The sequence below is a fragment of the Daktulosphaira vitifoliae genome, unplaced genomic scaffold, assembly GCF_025091365.1.
Source record: "Daktulosphaira vitifoliae isolate Bord-2020 unplaced genomic scaffold, ASM2509136v1 Scaffold_4, whole genome shotgun sequence".
In the NCBI taxonomy this organism is placed as follows: Eukaryota; Metazoa; Arthropoda; class Insecta; order Hemiptera; family Phylloxeridae; genus Daktulosphaira; species Daktulosphaira vitifoliae.
In genome coordinates this window covers 39,457,064-39,476,235 of record NW_026099575.1, presented here as the reverse complement: position 1 = coordinate 39,476,235, position 19,172 = coordinate 39,457,064, and the positions used below count along the sequence as shown (strand labels likewise).

Sequence of the window (19,172 nt, the reverse complement as noted above, 5' to 3'; positions counted from 1 at the left end):
TATTTAGTTAAAGGGTTGCTCTGGGCCGGAATAAATTAAGAGGGCCTATCTACCCTGGCGGCTATCCCTCTGGGTGCGTACTTATGAAATAATTTCATATTTATTTTATAATTTGAGTTTGGAAAAATTTACTCGATCAAAGTTTTATATTGTTATACTTTTTAGCAATTACTAGTGTGATTGAAATTATATTATAATCATTTATATAAAACTACTTTAGTAGTTTATTTACACAGGACGTTACTTGACTAAAAGTAATTAATAATTTACCCTAACATTTTTTTACAACTTCATAAAATATTTTCATATAATATAAATAATAGAAACATTTATTTTTTTTACAGAAATATAGTTATAATTTTAAATTTTGATTGTAAAAAGTATAAAATTTTATAACTCCACCCTACTACTATTAACAGTTAATTTAAAATAAATAAAAAATTACTATAATTTTAAATAATTCAACTAGTATAGCATATTTTAAATTAAGAATTATAATTCAAATCTTTACTTAAGTGTATAATTATTATTATTTTTTAAATGTTCAATCATTAATTCACGGAGTTTGAATTTTTGAATTTTTCCTGACAAAGTCTTTGGAAAGTCATCAACAATTATGATGTGATATGGAACTTTAAACCTTGCTATCTAAAAAAAAAATAATTTTATTGAGTATTTTCACATTATACCAGCTTTTGGGAATGAAAAATAAAAATACTACTTACATTTCCATTGCAAAAATTTTTTATATCATTTTCATTTAATTCAGAGTTCTTAACAACTTTAACAGCTGCACATACAACTTCACCGAGCCTTTCATCTGGGATTCCAAAAACCTTAAATGTAATAAAATTAATAACAAATGGGGTCTATATGATTATTAACTCAGTTATAAACCTGTGCTTGAATAATTTCCGAGTGAGTTTCTAAAAAATATTCAATTGAACGAGGTTGAATATTTTCTCCACCTCGGATGATGATGTCTTTTATTCTGCCACTCACTACTCCATATCCGTCTTCGTATAATACTAAAATGTCTCTAAAATTAAAAATAACTACAATTTAAATTTTAAATTTAATAAATATTTGTTGATATCAAAAATAGGCTAACCCATTTTTCGCTTATTCAGAGCTACTTTTATCAGAGTTGATTGAGAGTAATATATATAAATGTATATAGTGTGATATTTCAAATATTTCATTTAAACCTCGTTAGTGGTCGATTTTTTAACATTTTGATGCAAAGCTAAAAAAGTTTTGATTGTACTATATCGCGTTTTTTGTGACTTTTTTGTTTTTTTTTTTCATATAATGGCTATAATTGTATTACTAAATATTTACGATGAAATCATGTGCAATAAAAAAAAATTCAATTGTATTGTGTTCATTATTTTTAAATGAAATATTTTGATAACATTATACAATCTAAGTCAATTCAATGACGGAAAATATTACAGCGGCAGGCAATTCTGTTCTGAATAATTTCGAGTTACTTATATATATAATGAATTTTAATTAATAATTTTCTATGTCGTGTTATACTAAATATTTTGAACTAGTCTTATTGTAACCTAATAATACAAAGATTATAAAACAGATGATTTTTCACTAACCATTTTTTTAAATTAAATTTTTGTGTTTATATAGAATTTTTTATTTTTATTTAAGTTCATTCACTAAATATAGTGAAACGACTTTAATAAAATTCTCTGATGACTGCAATACTCACGTAAAACTTTGATGCGTAGAGTATTCTTTACATATGAATATGTTTTATATTTATATTTCACATTATTCACAAGATAATTTTATATGCGTTTAGTTATAATTAAACATTACATATTGTTTAATTATAGTTTTTGAATAGTTTATTTTATTTTTATTCGTTTTTTTAATAGTTTTATTAAAATACTAGATTATTTATAAAATTAAAATTAATTTTAAAAATGATACTAAAATAATTATGTAAAATAAAGGTATAAGATGGTCTAAGAAGTATTGAAAAATCTAATAACTTTTATTCCCTAAGTATTTTGTTTGTTTTTTTTTTAATGCCAAGAAAGCCATTGTTAAAAGTAGATTTTAAGATAAAAATTATTAGTAAAATCATCATTTTATGCTTTGTAGTTATAATATCTATAACACTTAAAATTATGTAAAATTTTAAATATTTTCATATTTATTTTATCGTGTCAAAGGCTATTCTAAGAAAATAATACATAGTATTATTACGTCCAATCCTACGTGAAAAAATAATAGAAGTAAAGCATACTTTCACATGAAGTACTAGTTACAATTATCGAATTTTCATGGAAAAAATTACATACCTAAATCCTAATAGTTAGTGCGAAACGATTGAATTTTCTTCAGTCTTCTTTTTAATGCATATTATAATATTGATACCATAAATTCAAATATCCACAAAATTTAATATACAGCAGAAAATTTACCACTGAACATTAACAAAAATTATTATCGTTTCAATTAAAGACGTTCATTCAAGCAATAATTGTATTCGTCAAAAAAATTCGGTATAAAAAACGAAAAAAACATTTTTTCAAATATATTCGAATTAATATAATCATGAATTCATTACTCACTAAGTCTAATCTATTCTAGTCACCTTTATTTAAGAATTCGCTATACCGAATCACGGACAATTCTAAGTTTTTTTTTATAAAATAACTTCCTATTTATATGTACCTGTACATACCCCGAACGAAGCCAACCGTCTTCTACAATAGCTTTTTTTGTCATTTCATCGTCGTTCCAATAACCTGGCATCACGTTGTAACCTTTAAACCAAACTTCACCGGGTGTACCCATTGGAACAATGGAACCATTTTTATCTACAACCTTAACCTAGAACCATATAATAGTTTAAATTAAATGTTCTGCGATACTATTGGCAAAAATAATAAAAATACTAAGTATTATTCTTAGCTTCGATGCGAAGCTGGTAAAGTATTAATTTTACCATGATGTATTTATTATTATTATTTTTTTTTTTTTGTGTATCACTACTTTTTCTCAACTATCACTGGACCGATTTTCCTCGTAAATGATGGAAAGCCTCCAAAAAATTACGATTTTTAAACTCGGTAAATTTCGACATTTTTTTCTAAAAATTGTCATGACTTTTAAAAGTTAAGTAATTCCCTTTTAATTTATATAATATTTTTGAAAATCTGACCCTTTACCTGCCCACCAGAGGGGATTCAAAATAGCAACTTTTTTTACAAAATTCCACTTTTTCAACTTAACTTTTGAAAATGTTCCGGAAAAACTGCGTCCTTGAAACNGGGGGGTATCAAAATAGCAACTTTTTTTACAAAATTCCACTTTTTCAACTTAACTTTTGAAAATGTTCCGGAAAAACTGCGTCCTTGAAACATTTGTCAAGTTAAAGCTTATGTTACGTACAATAAATTCGAAAAAAAATTTGTCCCGGCGACTTTTATCTTCTATGTGCGAATGGTTTCCGTACTTAAAAAACATGCTATTTTGGTGTTCAAATTTAATTTTTGTTTGTTTATTTTAAAATACCTTATAAGAGTTTACCATAGTAATGAGACCACCAATAAATATAAAATTTACATGAATTTAACTTACAATAAATATAAATTTATAATTATTTTGCCTCTTCAAAATTAAGAAAAGCTTTTTTAAATTTTTGAAAACTTGAAAATTTGTATAAAAAGTAGAACTTTTTAAAATTAACTTTTGAAAATGTTCCGGAAATACTGCGTCTCTTTATATATGTTAAAATAAAGCTTATTTTGTATATTAAAAATTCGAATGAAAAAAATTTGTACCGATGACCTATTTTCTATGTGCGAATGGCAGTCGATATAGAACACAAAATAGGAGTTAATTTTTCTTTTAGAATAATCCACCAATTTCTTAAAATTAAACATTATCTATTGATTTGCATTGAAGCGTTTCTTATGATAGTAATTTTAATCACTATCAGATATTATCTATACTTGTCCCACTATGCCACGACTCCACTATGCTATCGTTTTTCATCTAACTATATAATAATTTGATAAGTGTGCAAAATCTATTTTTTCGAAAATTATGCTTATAAAACAAAAAAACATAAAACTTTAAGTAACTGTGATCTAGAGTACCGGTCTTAGGTTTTGAAGAGCTTCTGTATCAGGAAGGAGGGACTGAAGTGGAGTAGATATCTTAGTTAATATAATGAAATGGTAAAGGTATGACACTGTAGAACTTGAATTTTACAACGGTTTTGTGACGGCATTACTTGACTCACAAGCGCAAAAGTCATGTACCACTCCGGCAATAGTCCATAAATACGGAATTGTGCGCAAAGGACCCACACACGCGGTTAGACTAGCAGACGGCCACACGACACCAACCGCCGGCACCGCTACTTTTACCGTGAACATCGCAGATCTGACAATCACTTTTACGGCTGTTATCTTAGAGAATCTGTACTGTGACGTACTCCTGGAACACGACTTTCTAACAGAACAGGAAGTCTCCTGGGACTACGCTGCAGGTACAATTCACTTGGGCGTGACGCGACGCACTACAGCTTGTTGGAAACCGAGTACTCGGCACACACTACCCGATGTAGGTCTATCAACACTAGATATAGCAGGTGACCCACACACGCGCGAATTATAATCACAGATAATGAAATACTGCGCTACGGCTTTAATGACACGGTGGGACGCACAACGCTCATTGAACACGCATCACTCACTTTACTAGTGCCAGCCCGAGAACAGAGACTGACGCCGCCACACTTAGTATCAAACATGGAGGAGACATCGTTTTAACAACAGTAGCAGCAGCAATAGTACAATAGTGGTGATAACAATAATCAGAGCGGCAACAACAACAATATTAGCAGCAACAACACAGTAGCGGTGAAACAGCGACCAGCGGAGAATCCCATGGAATTGGAATACACGCACTGACCCCTTAGATCACCCAACAAACAATGTGAGTTTTGCGGCCTTCACTGTGATACGCGGTTACCTTCCCGGCCGTCATTAAGTAGACCGGCAGTTTGGCGGGGGGGTATTTGACACGGCCCGCATCGCTTCGTTATACACGATGCCCCGCGACTCGTGCCACCTTTATCAGCCGTCGCCCTACTATGAGTATTTGACTGACCAACACCGCGTGTCATACGGTACGGTGCAAAGTCCAGCAAGTGCCGCACGGCCGACGACGACCCGCCGCAAATGAGACGGGAGTCTTCTTCCCGTTGTGAGAGAGACAACGTTGACCAACCGATCCGCACCCGCGCACCGACACCACCAACGCTGCTAACCTTTTGACGCCCGAGGATCACGCCGGACATTGCGTCGTCGACACCAGCAAAAGTGCCGCGATATTATGCGAAAATTATTATTATTGTGTTCATCTTTTCGGTTTGTTTTATTTTTTTGTTAAAATAACCTGCTGTTGCTCATTAATAAACGGCCCACGTGTCTTTACCCTCCAAACCAGCGTCGACCACATTTTTGCGACGTAAGTCGTGTCAGGTAATATTTATTTGTTTTGAAGGGTAGTAAAACGGTTATAATTACAACATTTATTACTAAAATTAATTTAAATTAATCATGAATTACATTATAATAATATTATAAGCAATTTTCTAAAAAGTTGTGTATGTCATTCATTCGTTTTCTTAAAATATCTCAAAAACACAGTTTTTAATAAGCCGACAGATAACCATCGGGTAACGATTCCACACCTATTATAAACACAGCACTTTACTCCCACCAAAAAAACCCTTTTCATGCCTAAATGACGATGATCGCACCCTTGGGCAAACAATGATCAAAACTTAATTATCGAGTTTTTATCAGAGTAGTACAGATTAATATCGAAGACCTGATTAAAGCTAAGGGCACATATTTAGAAAGAATATCTAAAGAACACAAAGCGAATATACTCTACTTACAAAGAACACATATAACAGACGGCGTGCCTCTTGACAAACGAAATATACAAGGCTTTCAATTCGCATGGTTTGATGTTTACCCGAAGTACGTAATAACAATTTACCTACGTGAAGATATTTGACCTCATGCTATTATACCACCATCAAAAATCATAAGTCCCTTGCATATACCTAAAGCCATCAGTGGCCTCAAGTGACTATAATAGCCACAACACAATCCGGGGTTATACAAAAATAGATGATGCTGATGAAGCATTAGAGGAATAGATTGGATCTTAAGATTTAAAAAGCCTAAACATATTTTAGTCGGCAAAATGCACCTTACTTTAGTGTTACTGGACACTGATGGCTTGCTGTATTTAGCTGATAGAACTATTGTTGATAATTATATTAATTATAATAGTAATATAAGTTGAACCCTAATAAAAAAATTTAAATAGATAATTAAAAAATTATTTTGTAACATTTAACATTTCAGTCTTTTTATAAAATGGTAATAATTTAATATAACAATTTTACATACAACAAATGTTTGAAAAAAATTTGTTTTACCTCGCAATGATCGAGTACTTGACCGACAGTCGTACACATTTGTTCTTCTGTTTCATTAGGATTAGAAAGAAAAACAATAGGACTGGCTTCTGTCATTCCATAAAGTGACTAGAAATCGAATAATAACATTTTATAAAAATTTTACATTTTCAAAATAGGAAAATGGCAATAGACAATTTATATAATTCTTTATTACATCAATATATTTTGCTATGTTTCATACAAAACATTTACGTGCAAATAGCCGATTGACAATTAACTAGTAATAAAACGTTAAATATAAGTTTTTAATTTGGCATTAACACATATAATTATAATATATTATGATAACTTTTTTTAATAAAAAACAGGATTATTTTTTAGTAATTTTTGAATAATAAAATAAATATACGTACAACTAAACGTTTTAGGTTAAATGTTTTTTTGATTTCCTTAAATAAATCGGGTGAACACAAAGCTCCCGCTGAAAGTGCCATTTCTGGTGTTTCAAACACAAATCCTTCTTTGATGAGTTCTTTGGATACAGAAAGTAAATCAACATACATTGTCGGTGTGCCGTACAAAAAAGTACACCTTAAATTTAATTTTAAATCAAACTTAAACATGAAGTAAAATTATTTCTTTAAATATAAAAAAAAACACATCAAATATTAATTGAAATTATTTCTTAATGCTAGTACATAAAAACAGTTTTTATATTTCATAGTAATAGTGGATCTATTGAGGACTTCAAGGTGTCGAACACTCCTTGGAGTCTATTCATAGTATCAAATAACAGTTAATGAGCTACAAAAAAAAAATCTTGATGATGTGTCGGCAATTGTATAGCACAATCTATGTAGAACAGTTATAGTATAACTGCTCAATTGCCGTTTTTTTAAGAAGGAAACAGTTTCGCACAAGTAATAATGGTCACGATATAAAATAAAAATTGACAATAAACGAAAGAGTCGAACAATTAAAATTGTGATCGATTTATGTAAAAACTGTAATCCAGCATAATTCTCTTGAACTCATTCGTCGAACAGTCAGCAATGTTGACATAATAAAAAAAAAACCAAAATCAAACGAAGATGCGGACGGTTCGGTTTTGCGAACATGACTTCAACGTATTTTGCGGATCGTCGTCGGCCGTGCGGTGCTTGCTGGACTTTGCACTGTAACGTAAGGAATGCGGTGTTGTTCAAATTATTATATACACGTAGTAGGGCGATGGCTGATAAGGTGACGCTTCGCGTGTGTGTCACGAAGCGACGCTGGACTGTGTCAATCTAAAGCCGCTTCCACACTATATCAACAGAGTCGATCGACATGATCGACTTTCAACTTGTCCACTATACATATGGACTAGTCGACTGACATAACTGTACCGACGCGTATATCGAATGTGTTTTACCAAAACACGCTTTATTATTTTCTAATTTTATAAGTATTATTATTATAAATATATTCAATTTTATTGATTATTATAAATTAAAATATTGTTTCCTTGGGCATCCTCTTGGTTTCTTCTCGGTTAATTTTTCTTCGAAGATGTTGATTATAAAGTCATTGTGCCGGATGATGTATACGATTAACTTTATATTTCTTGATTCAATCACTTTCATCAGCTATCTTTCATCTTGTACTTCTTCTAGCAATTGCTCATTTTTTTCTTGTCTAACCATTTTGTCTTTGTCATTTTTTCCATATCCATAACTCTAATGCTTCTAGTTTGCTTCTGTCTTTCTTATAAATTGTCCATGATTTACTGCCACATGAAAACACACTCCAGACAAATTTTTTTACGAATCTTTTACGTGTGCCAAAGCTCAGATGTTTATTAGCGAGAAGCTAATTATTGTTTTGGAATGCTTGCTTTCACAATGCTATTTTTCTTTTTATGTTTGGAGTTACTTTCTTATTGGTAGCTATAATACTTCCAAGGTGGCAGAATTCTCGGACTTGTTGTAATCGTGTATTGTTTATTTGTATATTAAGGTTTAGATCTGAGTGAATTTTACTTATAAGCATTGTTTTAGTTTTCATGAAATTTATTTTCAATTTAAATTTATTAAATGCATTTGATAGAATTTTTAGCATATTATTCATGTCATGTTCAGACTCTGCTAAGATAACAATGTCTATTCAGTGTAATTCTTCTATCAAGGATCTGTCTCAGTGCTAAAATGGCTTCTCTTGTTCCTCGCCCTTTCCTAAATCCAAACTGATCTTTCGATATATTTTGTTCTATGTTCTCTCTTAATCTGTTCTTGGTAATGTTTAGAAGTATTTTTGAAGTGCCAGAAAGGAACGCTATAGTTCTATAGTTACCACATTTTTGTTGCATTACTTTTCTTCGGAACTGTTATAATTTTACTTTTGACAAAATCTAGTGGTAGACTTTCACTTTTTAGCTATCTTAAATGATTTTAAACAATTGATATTTTGTCTTTTCTTCTATATTTTTCAGTAGTTCAGTCGAGATATCGTCAGTCTCTGTGGCTTTTTTGTCACTCAGTTCTCTTGGAGACTTTTCGAATTCACTTATCAATATTTCGGGTCCTTTTCTATTTTTATTTATATCTATTTCATATATTCCTCTAAATTTTTGATCTCCTCTTTTCTTTTTTTATATATTCTTTATATTAATTCTTCTATATACATTTTCCAACTCTCTACTACCTTTCCATTTTCAAACAGAATTTTGCCATATTTATCTTTAACTATGTTGCTGGGCGTCTTGGGTTTATATTGCATTCAATGTTAATCATTTATTATGTATGATTGCGCTAAAAATTGTAAAAAAAATCACAATTTCCATAAGTCCATCATACCTTTTGTTTTTATTTTTGTATTGTAAATTAGTTGGGTCTCACAAGAAACTTCATCACTATACATTTCAATAAAAGAAATTGTTTGTTCATCACTCCAATTCATCATGAATGAATGATAAACTTAAATTAATAAAACTAAAAATCAAATAAATGCACTCAGCAAAATAAAACTAAATAGAATGAAAATGTTTACATCAGTTTTTGTTAAATAGTATTAAGTTATGATAACAAAGTATACGATCAGCTGTAGCTAAAAAGTCGAGTCACATACTATGACACGTTCACATTACTGTTGTGGATTCGATTATCTTTGATCTTACCAACTTGATCGGGTTGCGTGCGACTCGACTTGACATGTTTCGACCAAGCCGAGAGACGTGTACACATTTTTTCGACTGTGTCGATCGACACCATTTGGAATAGTGTAGACACGGCTTAATAGATTGAAAAACTCAATTTTTTTCCCCATCAAATATAGAATTGTTTTATGTGGGTTTCTAGGTAAATAATCATTTTACATACTTTTAGAAAGATTACGGAATTTAAGTTATTAGCTTAGGTAACACATTAAACATCTCTTTATAAAACTACCGTATAGTGACAGAAGTGAATAACTCAAACGAAGATTGTAAATATAAGTAAATGTTTAAATAAATTTGTACCTAAAGTTCATCAACAATCACGATTATTTTTATGATGACAGTACGTACTAACTGACCGAAAAACAGAGAAATACTACCGGTGTATGAACACTGACTGAGAATACTACCCCCAAATGTGAAGTTACTACTACTGTAAACTTAAAATGAAATTACCGATTCTTACCTAAAAATACTTAGGTGCGCTCCAGTGTGTGTACAATGTACTCAGCTGCGTTATAGTAAATCTTTATAATTTTTTTAATATTATTCCTCTTTCATTAAATTGACAAAAAATATTTCTCATTGCGTTATTAATCCTGATATATTTTTTCTATATTTCTATATTCTTCCCTACATTTTGTTTTTTTTTATTTATAACTACTCTCTAATTAACTTTACTCTATAATATTCCATTAAGAAATCTTATCTACATTGAATTATTTAAATGCTAATAATATTTTAGTAATATTTTTTTCCATAAATTCCTAATTACAAAAATTATTATTAAAATATTATAATTAATATAATTAAGTATGTGACCCAATTACTAATATTTGGACAATTTTTAAGATTTATACCTATTATAATTTTTTTTTGTTAGATTATTAGAAGAAAAGGAAGTTACTCTTTTAAAAAATTGTGCTTTGAAGACATTGTTTGAACGTTCTTTTTTACAAAATAATTTAATCAACCTGCATTTTATTAACTTATTTGTTTATCAAAAAATAATATTTTACTATATATAGATATTTTACTTTTCATTTATTATGGCTTTTGCTGACTCTAAAGGCTTATATCCATACGTTGGTAATACTAATGTGCTTCCACTATTAAGACTTGTCATAATTCCAATTACTGTCCCAAATGTATGAAAAAATGGAACTTGAAGTAAAATTCNCTTTTGCTGACTCTAAAGGCTTATATCCATACGTTGGTAATACTAATGTGCTTCCACTATTAAGACTTGTCATAATTCCAATTACTGTCCCAAATGTATGAAAAAATGGAACTTGAAGTAAAATTCGATGTTCCTTAAATGATTTATGATACTATATTAATATTTTAAAAACTCATTTATATAACTTAATAGAAGTTATTAGATTAACACTAATAACAGTTAACAATAATTATTTAACCAATGTTTTAATTTATAAACTTCCTGTCAATATTCCAATATTTTTAAAGTATAAAAATTATTGATTACTTTAAAGATTTTATTAAAAATATAATTTAATATTGTCTATAGAATTTGTGGAAAAATAGTTGAAAATTGGTTCACAATGCATGATGATCATGTTCAAAACTGGGAGTAATTTAACACTATTTAAAAAAAAATTAATATTGAACATTTTTTTTTTAATTCTAAATTAAACTAAAAATATTAATAGTCAGTTAAATAAATATTTAGCTCAATTACTAAATATATAATAAAAATTGATCACTTGTGGCTAATTAATTAAATAAAATTAAAAATTTATTAAAAATATTATTAAAGTATCAATTACTAAAGTAAACAAAGAAAATTAATATTTAAATTTATAAAATGAATGTACCTTTTGATGTAATAATAGCCGTCTACATAAGAAATATGAATTATTGACAATATTATGATGTGTTAAACATGCTCCTTTTGAAGCACCAGTTGTTCCCTGAAATTTTATGAATAACCATATATTAATATAATTAAAGTTAAATGATTGAATTGCATAAGCTTAATTTAAACGTCGCTAAAATAAATTATGAAAATTTTGTTAATTAACTATAATAACAATCTTACAGAAGTAAATTGAATGTTGCAAATTTTATATGGGTTTAGCTTAAGGTTAATTTTTCTTAAATTGGCAATCGATTTTTCGGTAGCCGACTGACGTAAGTCACAGAACTTGATAACTCCACTAGAATAAAAAAAAAAATTAAGACTGTAAAATAAATTGTTTGAAAACTTACGGTAATTTTTCTTCTGTGTTCATCACAATAAAGTCCAAATTCGTTAAATGTCTAGAGGTTATGGGTTTTCCATGAGACTGTTGTTCGATTTCCGGAATCATATTTTTAAGTAGCTGATAATAATTTTGCTTTGGATTGTTTTCCAACATAATTAATATTTTTGCATCAACTTTTTCTAAACAGTGATGAAGTTCGTCTTTCATAAATAAAGGATTTATATTTACCTGTAAAATCAGTTATACAAAATTCAATTATTTGTTTTTTTAATTAATTAACACAGTAATTCTTACAGCTATCAAACCTGCTTTTATAGATGCTAATAGTGTAATTTCCCATTCAATGGAATTTGAGCCCATAAGACAAAGTCGATTTCCTGGCTTTAGGCCCATTTCCAAAAGACCAGCCGCTATTTTATCAATCTATGAATACATTTCAAACTAATATATTTCCGATTTATATAATTTCATATTGTCGTTATGGAAAAAATATACCTCATGTTTTAAATTGAAAAATGTTATTCTACGATTTTGATAAATTGATACAATAGCCTCTCTATTGGGGTAGTTTTCTGCCGCAAAATCAATCAAATTTCCAACAGTCATTTCTTTTAAGGGTTCATTTTGAACACCTTTATAATAACTAGGTTTTGACTTAAAACAACTGTTAATAAAAAAACAATATCATAAAAATGATGATACAGCATCTTCATTATACGTTAAAACAGTGCATGTGTTTTGTACAGTGCTAAAATTTAGAATAAACACTTAATACAGACTTAATGAATTGAAGCAGTTATATTCATTTCTCTGCGAAAACATAAAACTGTAATAGCTTTTTTCGTTAAAGAAAATTTTTGAATTTCTGAATTGAATATTTTTTTTAATTAAAACAATGACCTAAGTATATATGTTGAAAAATTAAAAAAAAAAAATTTGATTCATAATAAAATTGTATTTAAATGTTCTTAAGATTAATGGAAAAAAATGCAATAAAAATTTGTACATTCTTAGGTATTTTACTATTCACCCTGAAGTGATGCCTAACGGCAGTTCCAGGGCGGCCCACAAGTTGTGGGCCATAACAAAGTCGGTTGAAAAAAAAAATAGGTATTTCACTATCTTCTAGAACAATAAAACACTATGTTTGAATAATTTCCACTACTAATCCCACATTAATTGATTTCATCATTTAGACATTAAGTTGGAAATTTAAAACGCTCGAAGAACCGAAGTTTAGATATATAGTATTTTAAGTAAACGCATAGTAAGTGCGAATGGGTAAAGTGGAAAGAAGCGTCTGGTGTATTATACGGTAGGAGAATTTCAATGATACTGAAAGGTCAGTTCTACAAGACTGTAATGAGACCAGCTATGATGTATGGATCAGAGTGTTGGTTTTTCAAACCATAATTTGGTTTGACAAACAATGCACGTTAAGTAATTTTTCCAACCATGTTTATTATATAATATATATATATATATTGTACTATTATGTTATATTATATTATAATATTATTAACACCATATTATATTATGATATTGAAAACACATATAAACATCACTTGTACATGTATGTGACATATTATGAACATACAAGATTACTATAGAAATCTATTTTTTTCTATTCACACCAGGTCATTCAGTGTTTTTTAATACGAAAAATTCACATTGCTATGATCAATATTTTCCTCTCTGTAAATTAGTCTTCTTGGAATTTAAATATCACTTAGTCTTTTTTTAAACTTTTTTAGACTTTGTATTAAATGGTAATATTTAAATTTGTAATACAACGCGTAGATTTACATATATATATATATATATATATAATGTATTTTATAAACGGAGAAAATTTCAGTAATTTTTCGTGGCTTTTTGAGATTAATATTTTTAATATAGTTTTAATTTTATTTAAATTAAAAATTAATAATAATTGGATTACTTGAAATACTATTACATTGCATAAAGATTTTTAAGGTAAATACAAAATTTTTATTCGTGCTAATAAATTACAAACAGCTTTTTGAGTAGTAAATAATTAAAGAAGACTAGGAAATTCAATATGGTTATCATAATTTATTAGTTACCCACTAACATATTAATGTATATTTTATATATTATTATTACAATTATTGTACCAACTTTTTATATACTATCTACATACCCTTGTTTATTTATTCTTTTCTTTTCAATTTATTACAACATAAAATTATAGATTCTTAGCATGACCATATTTATTTTACCAAATAAAACTTAAATAGTACTTTAGATAATACCCTTTTGAATATCTGTGCCAATTAAAAATAAACTGTAATTACTGTTTAAAGAATTTTATTTCAACCAACACATTGCTAAAATAACATTAAACAGAGAAACAAATAAATGTAGAAATCGATGAAAAAATCCAAGGTTTAATTTTTAATGGAAATGACATTTTTCATTTCTAATCAAGGTTTTTCAACTCTAAACTAATGATAATATACAAACAGTGCATCAATTTTCTATTTAAAGTAGTTCCTAATAAATTATTTCACATTTATTTTTGTTTTGATTTTGTTGTAAATAATTACAAAAAATTAATTTGTTTTATATGACATCGCACGTGACATGAGTAAATAATAAATTCCTAGCTATATTTAAATTTTTAATACATATTTAACATATTTTTTAAATCATTAACCTTGTATAATGACTATATAACCAGCTAAATGCTATAGTTCTTTGATCAAATTTATATGATATATTACTTTTTACATTTTTTATTCAATGATATTGTGTATTATAATTTTTAAGATATACTTTTATATACATGCATATTGTAAATGTATAATTACTGTCTTTGCCATTGTCATTCAGTAGTCTGAAAGGTTGAATAAAACAAACATATTTTTTGTCATAAAAATAACGCTAACATCAAATAAAAAAATTACAAAGAATGTAATTTAAAAACTACAATTAAATTATTGCATCAAAAATAATAAAAATACGAACGGAAAATTAACGTATAAAGATGTAAGCTCATTCATTACGTTTTGTTAATGTTTCATTTTTAATCGAGTAATATATTATTCAAAAATAAAGTATAAGAGTAAAAATATTTTATAAATAAACAATAATAAACTATAGTAAATTAATCTCTAACTGTCGAAAAGAAAAAAATCCATTTATTTTTATTTTTCAGGAAAGATTAAAACTGAATATCTTATATTAAATAATACTAAATGTTTTAAAATAAAATTATGTTTAAAATTTAAATCAACGACTAAAAATTTTTCATTTAATAAAAAATATAGATTTTAATAATATATCTTTCATGTATAATTTGTAAATATAAGTTATGAACTTATCCCCTTTCTTTAGGAAACATTGAATGGTCATTATTGTGTTATTATAAAAGTAAGAAATATAAAAAATCAAAATTTTATTTGTATTCATAGTTTTATGATATTTATATCTATTTTGTGATTTTAAATTAAATAAGATAAGCTGAGAATAATAATTCCTATTATATACTCTAATATTGATCTCTAGAAGTTGTTGCCTTAGTAGTTGAAAGTGCTACCGATTTTTACCTTGTGAACACCATGCCACTATTCCATTTGTCATCATTAAAACGAATCCTGGAGGTTGATATCCTTATTGTTATATCACCACCATAGTCTGCAAAATTTCATTTCACCTTAATATCAATTATTAAACCATAGTTAAACTTTCATTTTAGATATTTTAAAATACGTTTAACCGTATTATCTGAGGCTTTTCCAAACAGTGATTAGCAAGATTTACAGCAAAATAATAACAAGTCTTGTAAAATGAGACAAATATAAAAATATCTCAACAGTTTTCTTGTATGGAACTTTCACTGCTTGTAAAGATTCTAACAAATTTAGATCTAATAAATATTAAGAGTCTCTATTTATTTTGAGTTTAGTTCAATATACCCAATCATTTTTAAATATCTTTTTATTTTTTAGTAAATCAAATAACTTTTACTTATCATATTTCTTGAATGGTAAAATTACTTCTTTCCAATTTTCTGAATTTCTTGTGTTATAGGTTCTTTGAATATAACTGGATCATCCGATTTGGAATATAATGTTTTTGAACTACATACATGTATATTATATTGATTTTTAAATATTATGTCTATCATTGAATCTCATTTTTGGTAGTTCTTGAGCTTGATTTGTTGAATGATTAAATTTATCTACATTTTGTTCTCTTTCAACATTATTTTTATCATAAATATATTTTCTTCACTTTAGGCTTCGGTTTCTAAATTTATTTCTTTCTCTTTTTTTCTTTTTTAATCTCTACATTTATAGTTTCTCTGAAAATAACATCTCTACTTAATAAAATTTCCCTTCCATCAAAGTATATACAGTATCCTTTAGTTTCTTCTGGATATCCAAAGAATATTCCTTTTCTATATTTTTAATCCTCTTATATACATATCTCTTTAGATATGTGATCATAATATTACGTGGTGATTGGGGAGAGAAGGTAAAATGAATGTGAGTAAATACAGTACTAGATTTTCAGATGCTCTATTATAACTTTTAATTAGAATTAACTTGTGAAAGATAATATTACTATAAGAATTTTTAATTTTAATTAATTATTCATTCAAAAGATGATAATTTTTATAAAAAAAATTGTACCTATAACGAATATTTAGTATAAAAAGGTTGGGTTCTCTTCTATCATTTTTTAATAACAAATACCGACGATTGATATGCAATGAATATGTAATAAGTGTAAAATTTCACAATTTTAAAATTCTCTATTAATTTAACTACAAGTGATCAATAATACATTTTTCTATCCAATTTTTACTTAAACTCTGCTCTAAAAATGGCTAGCTAAAAATTTTTATTAACTTCTTTTTAGCTTTGATGCGAAGCTTTCTCACAAAGGTATTAATTTTTTTCTATGATGTGTTTTTTTTTTATTTATTATTTTTTTACTTTAATATGTATTTTTCTAAATAAATTAATTAATTAATTTCAAAAATATTATAATTTACATTATTATTCTGATGTTAAAATTATTTTCGAAAAAGTACTGCAAAATAGTCACTGAATCAAAAGTCATATACAGTAATTTTCAGATAATATTGAACCATTCTTTATATTCTTATTTTCAACTTAACCCATTAAATTTCGTTCACAAAATGGTTGTACTTAGTATAAAATTATTAAAACTAATAAAATTTAATTTTTTAAAAAATAAATTCTGCTTTTATAATAATATAAAAATTATCACTCAATGTTTTGTACAGAAAGTGGATAAATTCATAAATTACACTTATTAATTAAAAATAATATAACCGATATTTTAGCTACGAGGTTTAGTTTTGTAATGATGTTTATTATAGTAATAATGTCTGTCCATGAAAATTCTCAACTTTCACTGGACTTATTTTAATAATCAAGCGTCAAAAACAACCGATTTTAATCTAGATAATCCCATCCTCCTTGAAAATTGAAAAAAAACCTTTATTTTAGAAATTTAGGAACATATCCTTAAAATTACTCTAGAAAAAATGTCATTTTTTAGATGTTTTTCTGTAATGTAAAACTATTATAACTTCTTTAAAAACACTGATCCTAATGAAATTTTATAAGGTATAGTAGAGACGAAAAGCTTTCTAATAGTATACTTTTTGTGAAACTTTAATGAAAAACCTTAGAAGTACAGCAATATATTTCTACCAAATTTTTTTAAGAAAAAATTAAAAGAGATTGAGTTTTCCTATTACTAGAATTACAGATTCATATGCTCTTAGATTCCTTTTTTAATGACGAATACATTATTCTTATATTAAGATATCTCTGTTTTTGCAAATGTCCAGAAAATTTTGGTCAAGAAATATAATTTTTACTTCTTAAACAAAAGACGCAAAATTCCTAAATACATATTTGATGGTCTAACTCTCCATCAAAATATAAACTGTTAAATAACTAATGACAAAATAACTATGATTTACTTTTGACAATTAAAATTAACTCAATTTATTAACTTATTTGATCCAATATTATTTATTCCTTATTTAAAAAAATAAAAATTTCCTATAAAAATTTAACTTAAAAATAACAAACTGATTAATGAAAGTTCATTTTATATATTTTTTAATAAATATTAAAATTTTACCAGTACTTACTCATTATTTGTATTACTTTGAATAAAGTGAGTCATATAATTGTCAATCATTTTATAAAGTATTAATAATTAATTACGTAAGTGCCGTATTATTTTTGTTAATGGTAATATTTTTAAACCAACTTTTAATATACTTTTAACTTATTAGAAGTGCTACTTTAAACAAATAATCATAATACACGATTAATAGTATTTAATGATACAATTTTGAACAATAGCTTTTATTGATATTTAAATTATTGATTTTATTTACATAATTACTTTAATTTTAATTTCAAATGCACAGCAATGTCTTTCAGAAATTTTGGTTGGAATTAGTTTGGTTAACATATGTTAATGTTTATATATAAAAATACCTAGTTAAAACTAAAAATAATAAAAATTCATATAAGGATTCACCTTTAATAGTTCCGCCATTGAAACACGGTTTTTATTTAAACCTGATTTACATTTTCCAGAAATAACAATTCTTACTATAATATATACGATTATTAAGATTACAAAAATTAGTAAAATTGTTTTGGAGCTATACTTCAGTCTATAATTTATAAAGTAAAACTCACATTTCAAAAAGCATTATAGTTTTAGTTGGCCTTTTAGTTTGGTTAACATATGTTAATGTTTACCCTTAAAACTTTCTTAAACTTCATCAATAAACGAACAAAACATGAACTTATATTACAAAATATATTTTTTTTTTTTGTCGTAGAGATCATATTGTGTTTTTGACTACCATTAATTTAAATCCCAAATAAATTATTTGGTATTTAAGATAAGAAATTCAAACATTAAATGTTCAAAAAAATTGTATTTTATTCTCCGTCCTCCATTACAGAAAAATTCTAAGTTCACTTCTTTCAAAGATAAAATAATAAGTATAATTTTCTGTATTTTCTATAGATAAACAAAATTTAAAAAAAAACCCAGCACAGGGGGGTCGCGGCACAGTGGTGACGTGGCATAGTTGGATCAAGTAAATGATATCTCACAGTGATTAAAATCACTATCAAAAATAAACGCTTCGATGCAAATCTTTAGATAGTGTTTAATTTTAAAAAAATTGGTGTTTTATTCCAAAAGCTACTTGATCTGCTGGTTCCTTATTAATATC

General features: G+C 27.0%; 1 protein-coding gene across 1 annotated transcript; it reads right to left on the bottom strand.

Annotated features, from left to right (window-relative positions):
• Nucleotides 1-310: 310 nt before the first annotated feature.
• Nucleotides 311-15,914, bottom strand: LOC126903667 (medium-chain acyl-CoA ligase ACSF2, mitochondrial-like). Its single transcript, XM_050682029.1, has 14 exons — nucleotides 15,893-15,914; nucleotides 15,472-15,559; nucleotides 12,395-12,563; nucleotides 12,194-12,322; nucleotides 11,904-12,127; nucleotides 11,734-11,851; nucleotides 11,510-11,605; nucleotides 10,712-10,860; nucleotides 6,895-7,072; nucleotides 6,500-6,607; nucleotides 2,714-2,862; nucleotides 898-1,039; nucleotides 726-836; nucleotides 311-648 (listed from the first exon to the last, which is right to left on the bottom strand). Exons 1-14 carry the CDS (start codon nucleotides 15,897-15,899, stop codon nucleotides 508-510), a joined length of 1,809 nt encoding a protein of 602 aa, XP_050537986.1. The 5' UTR covers nucleotides 15,900-15,914; the 3' UTR covers nucleotides 311-507.
• Nucleotides 15,915-19,172: the final 3,258 nt, after the last annotated feature.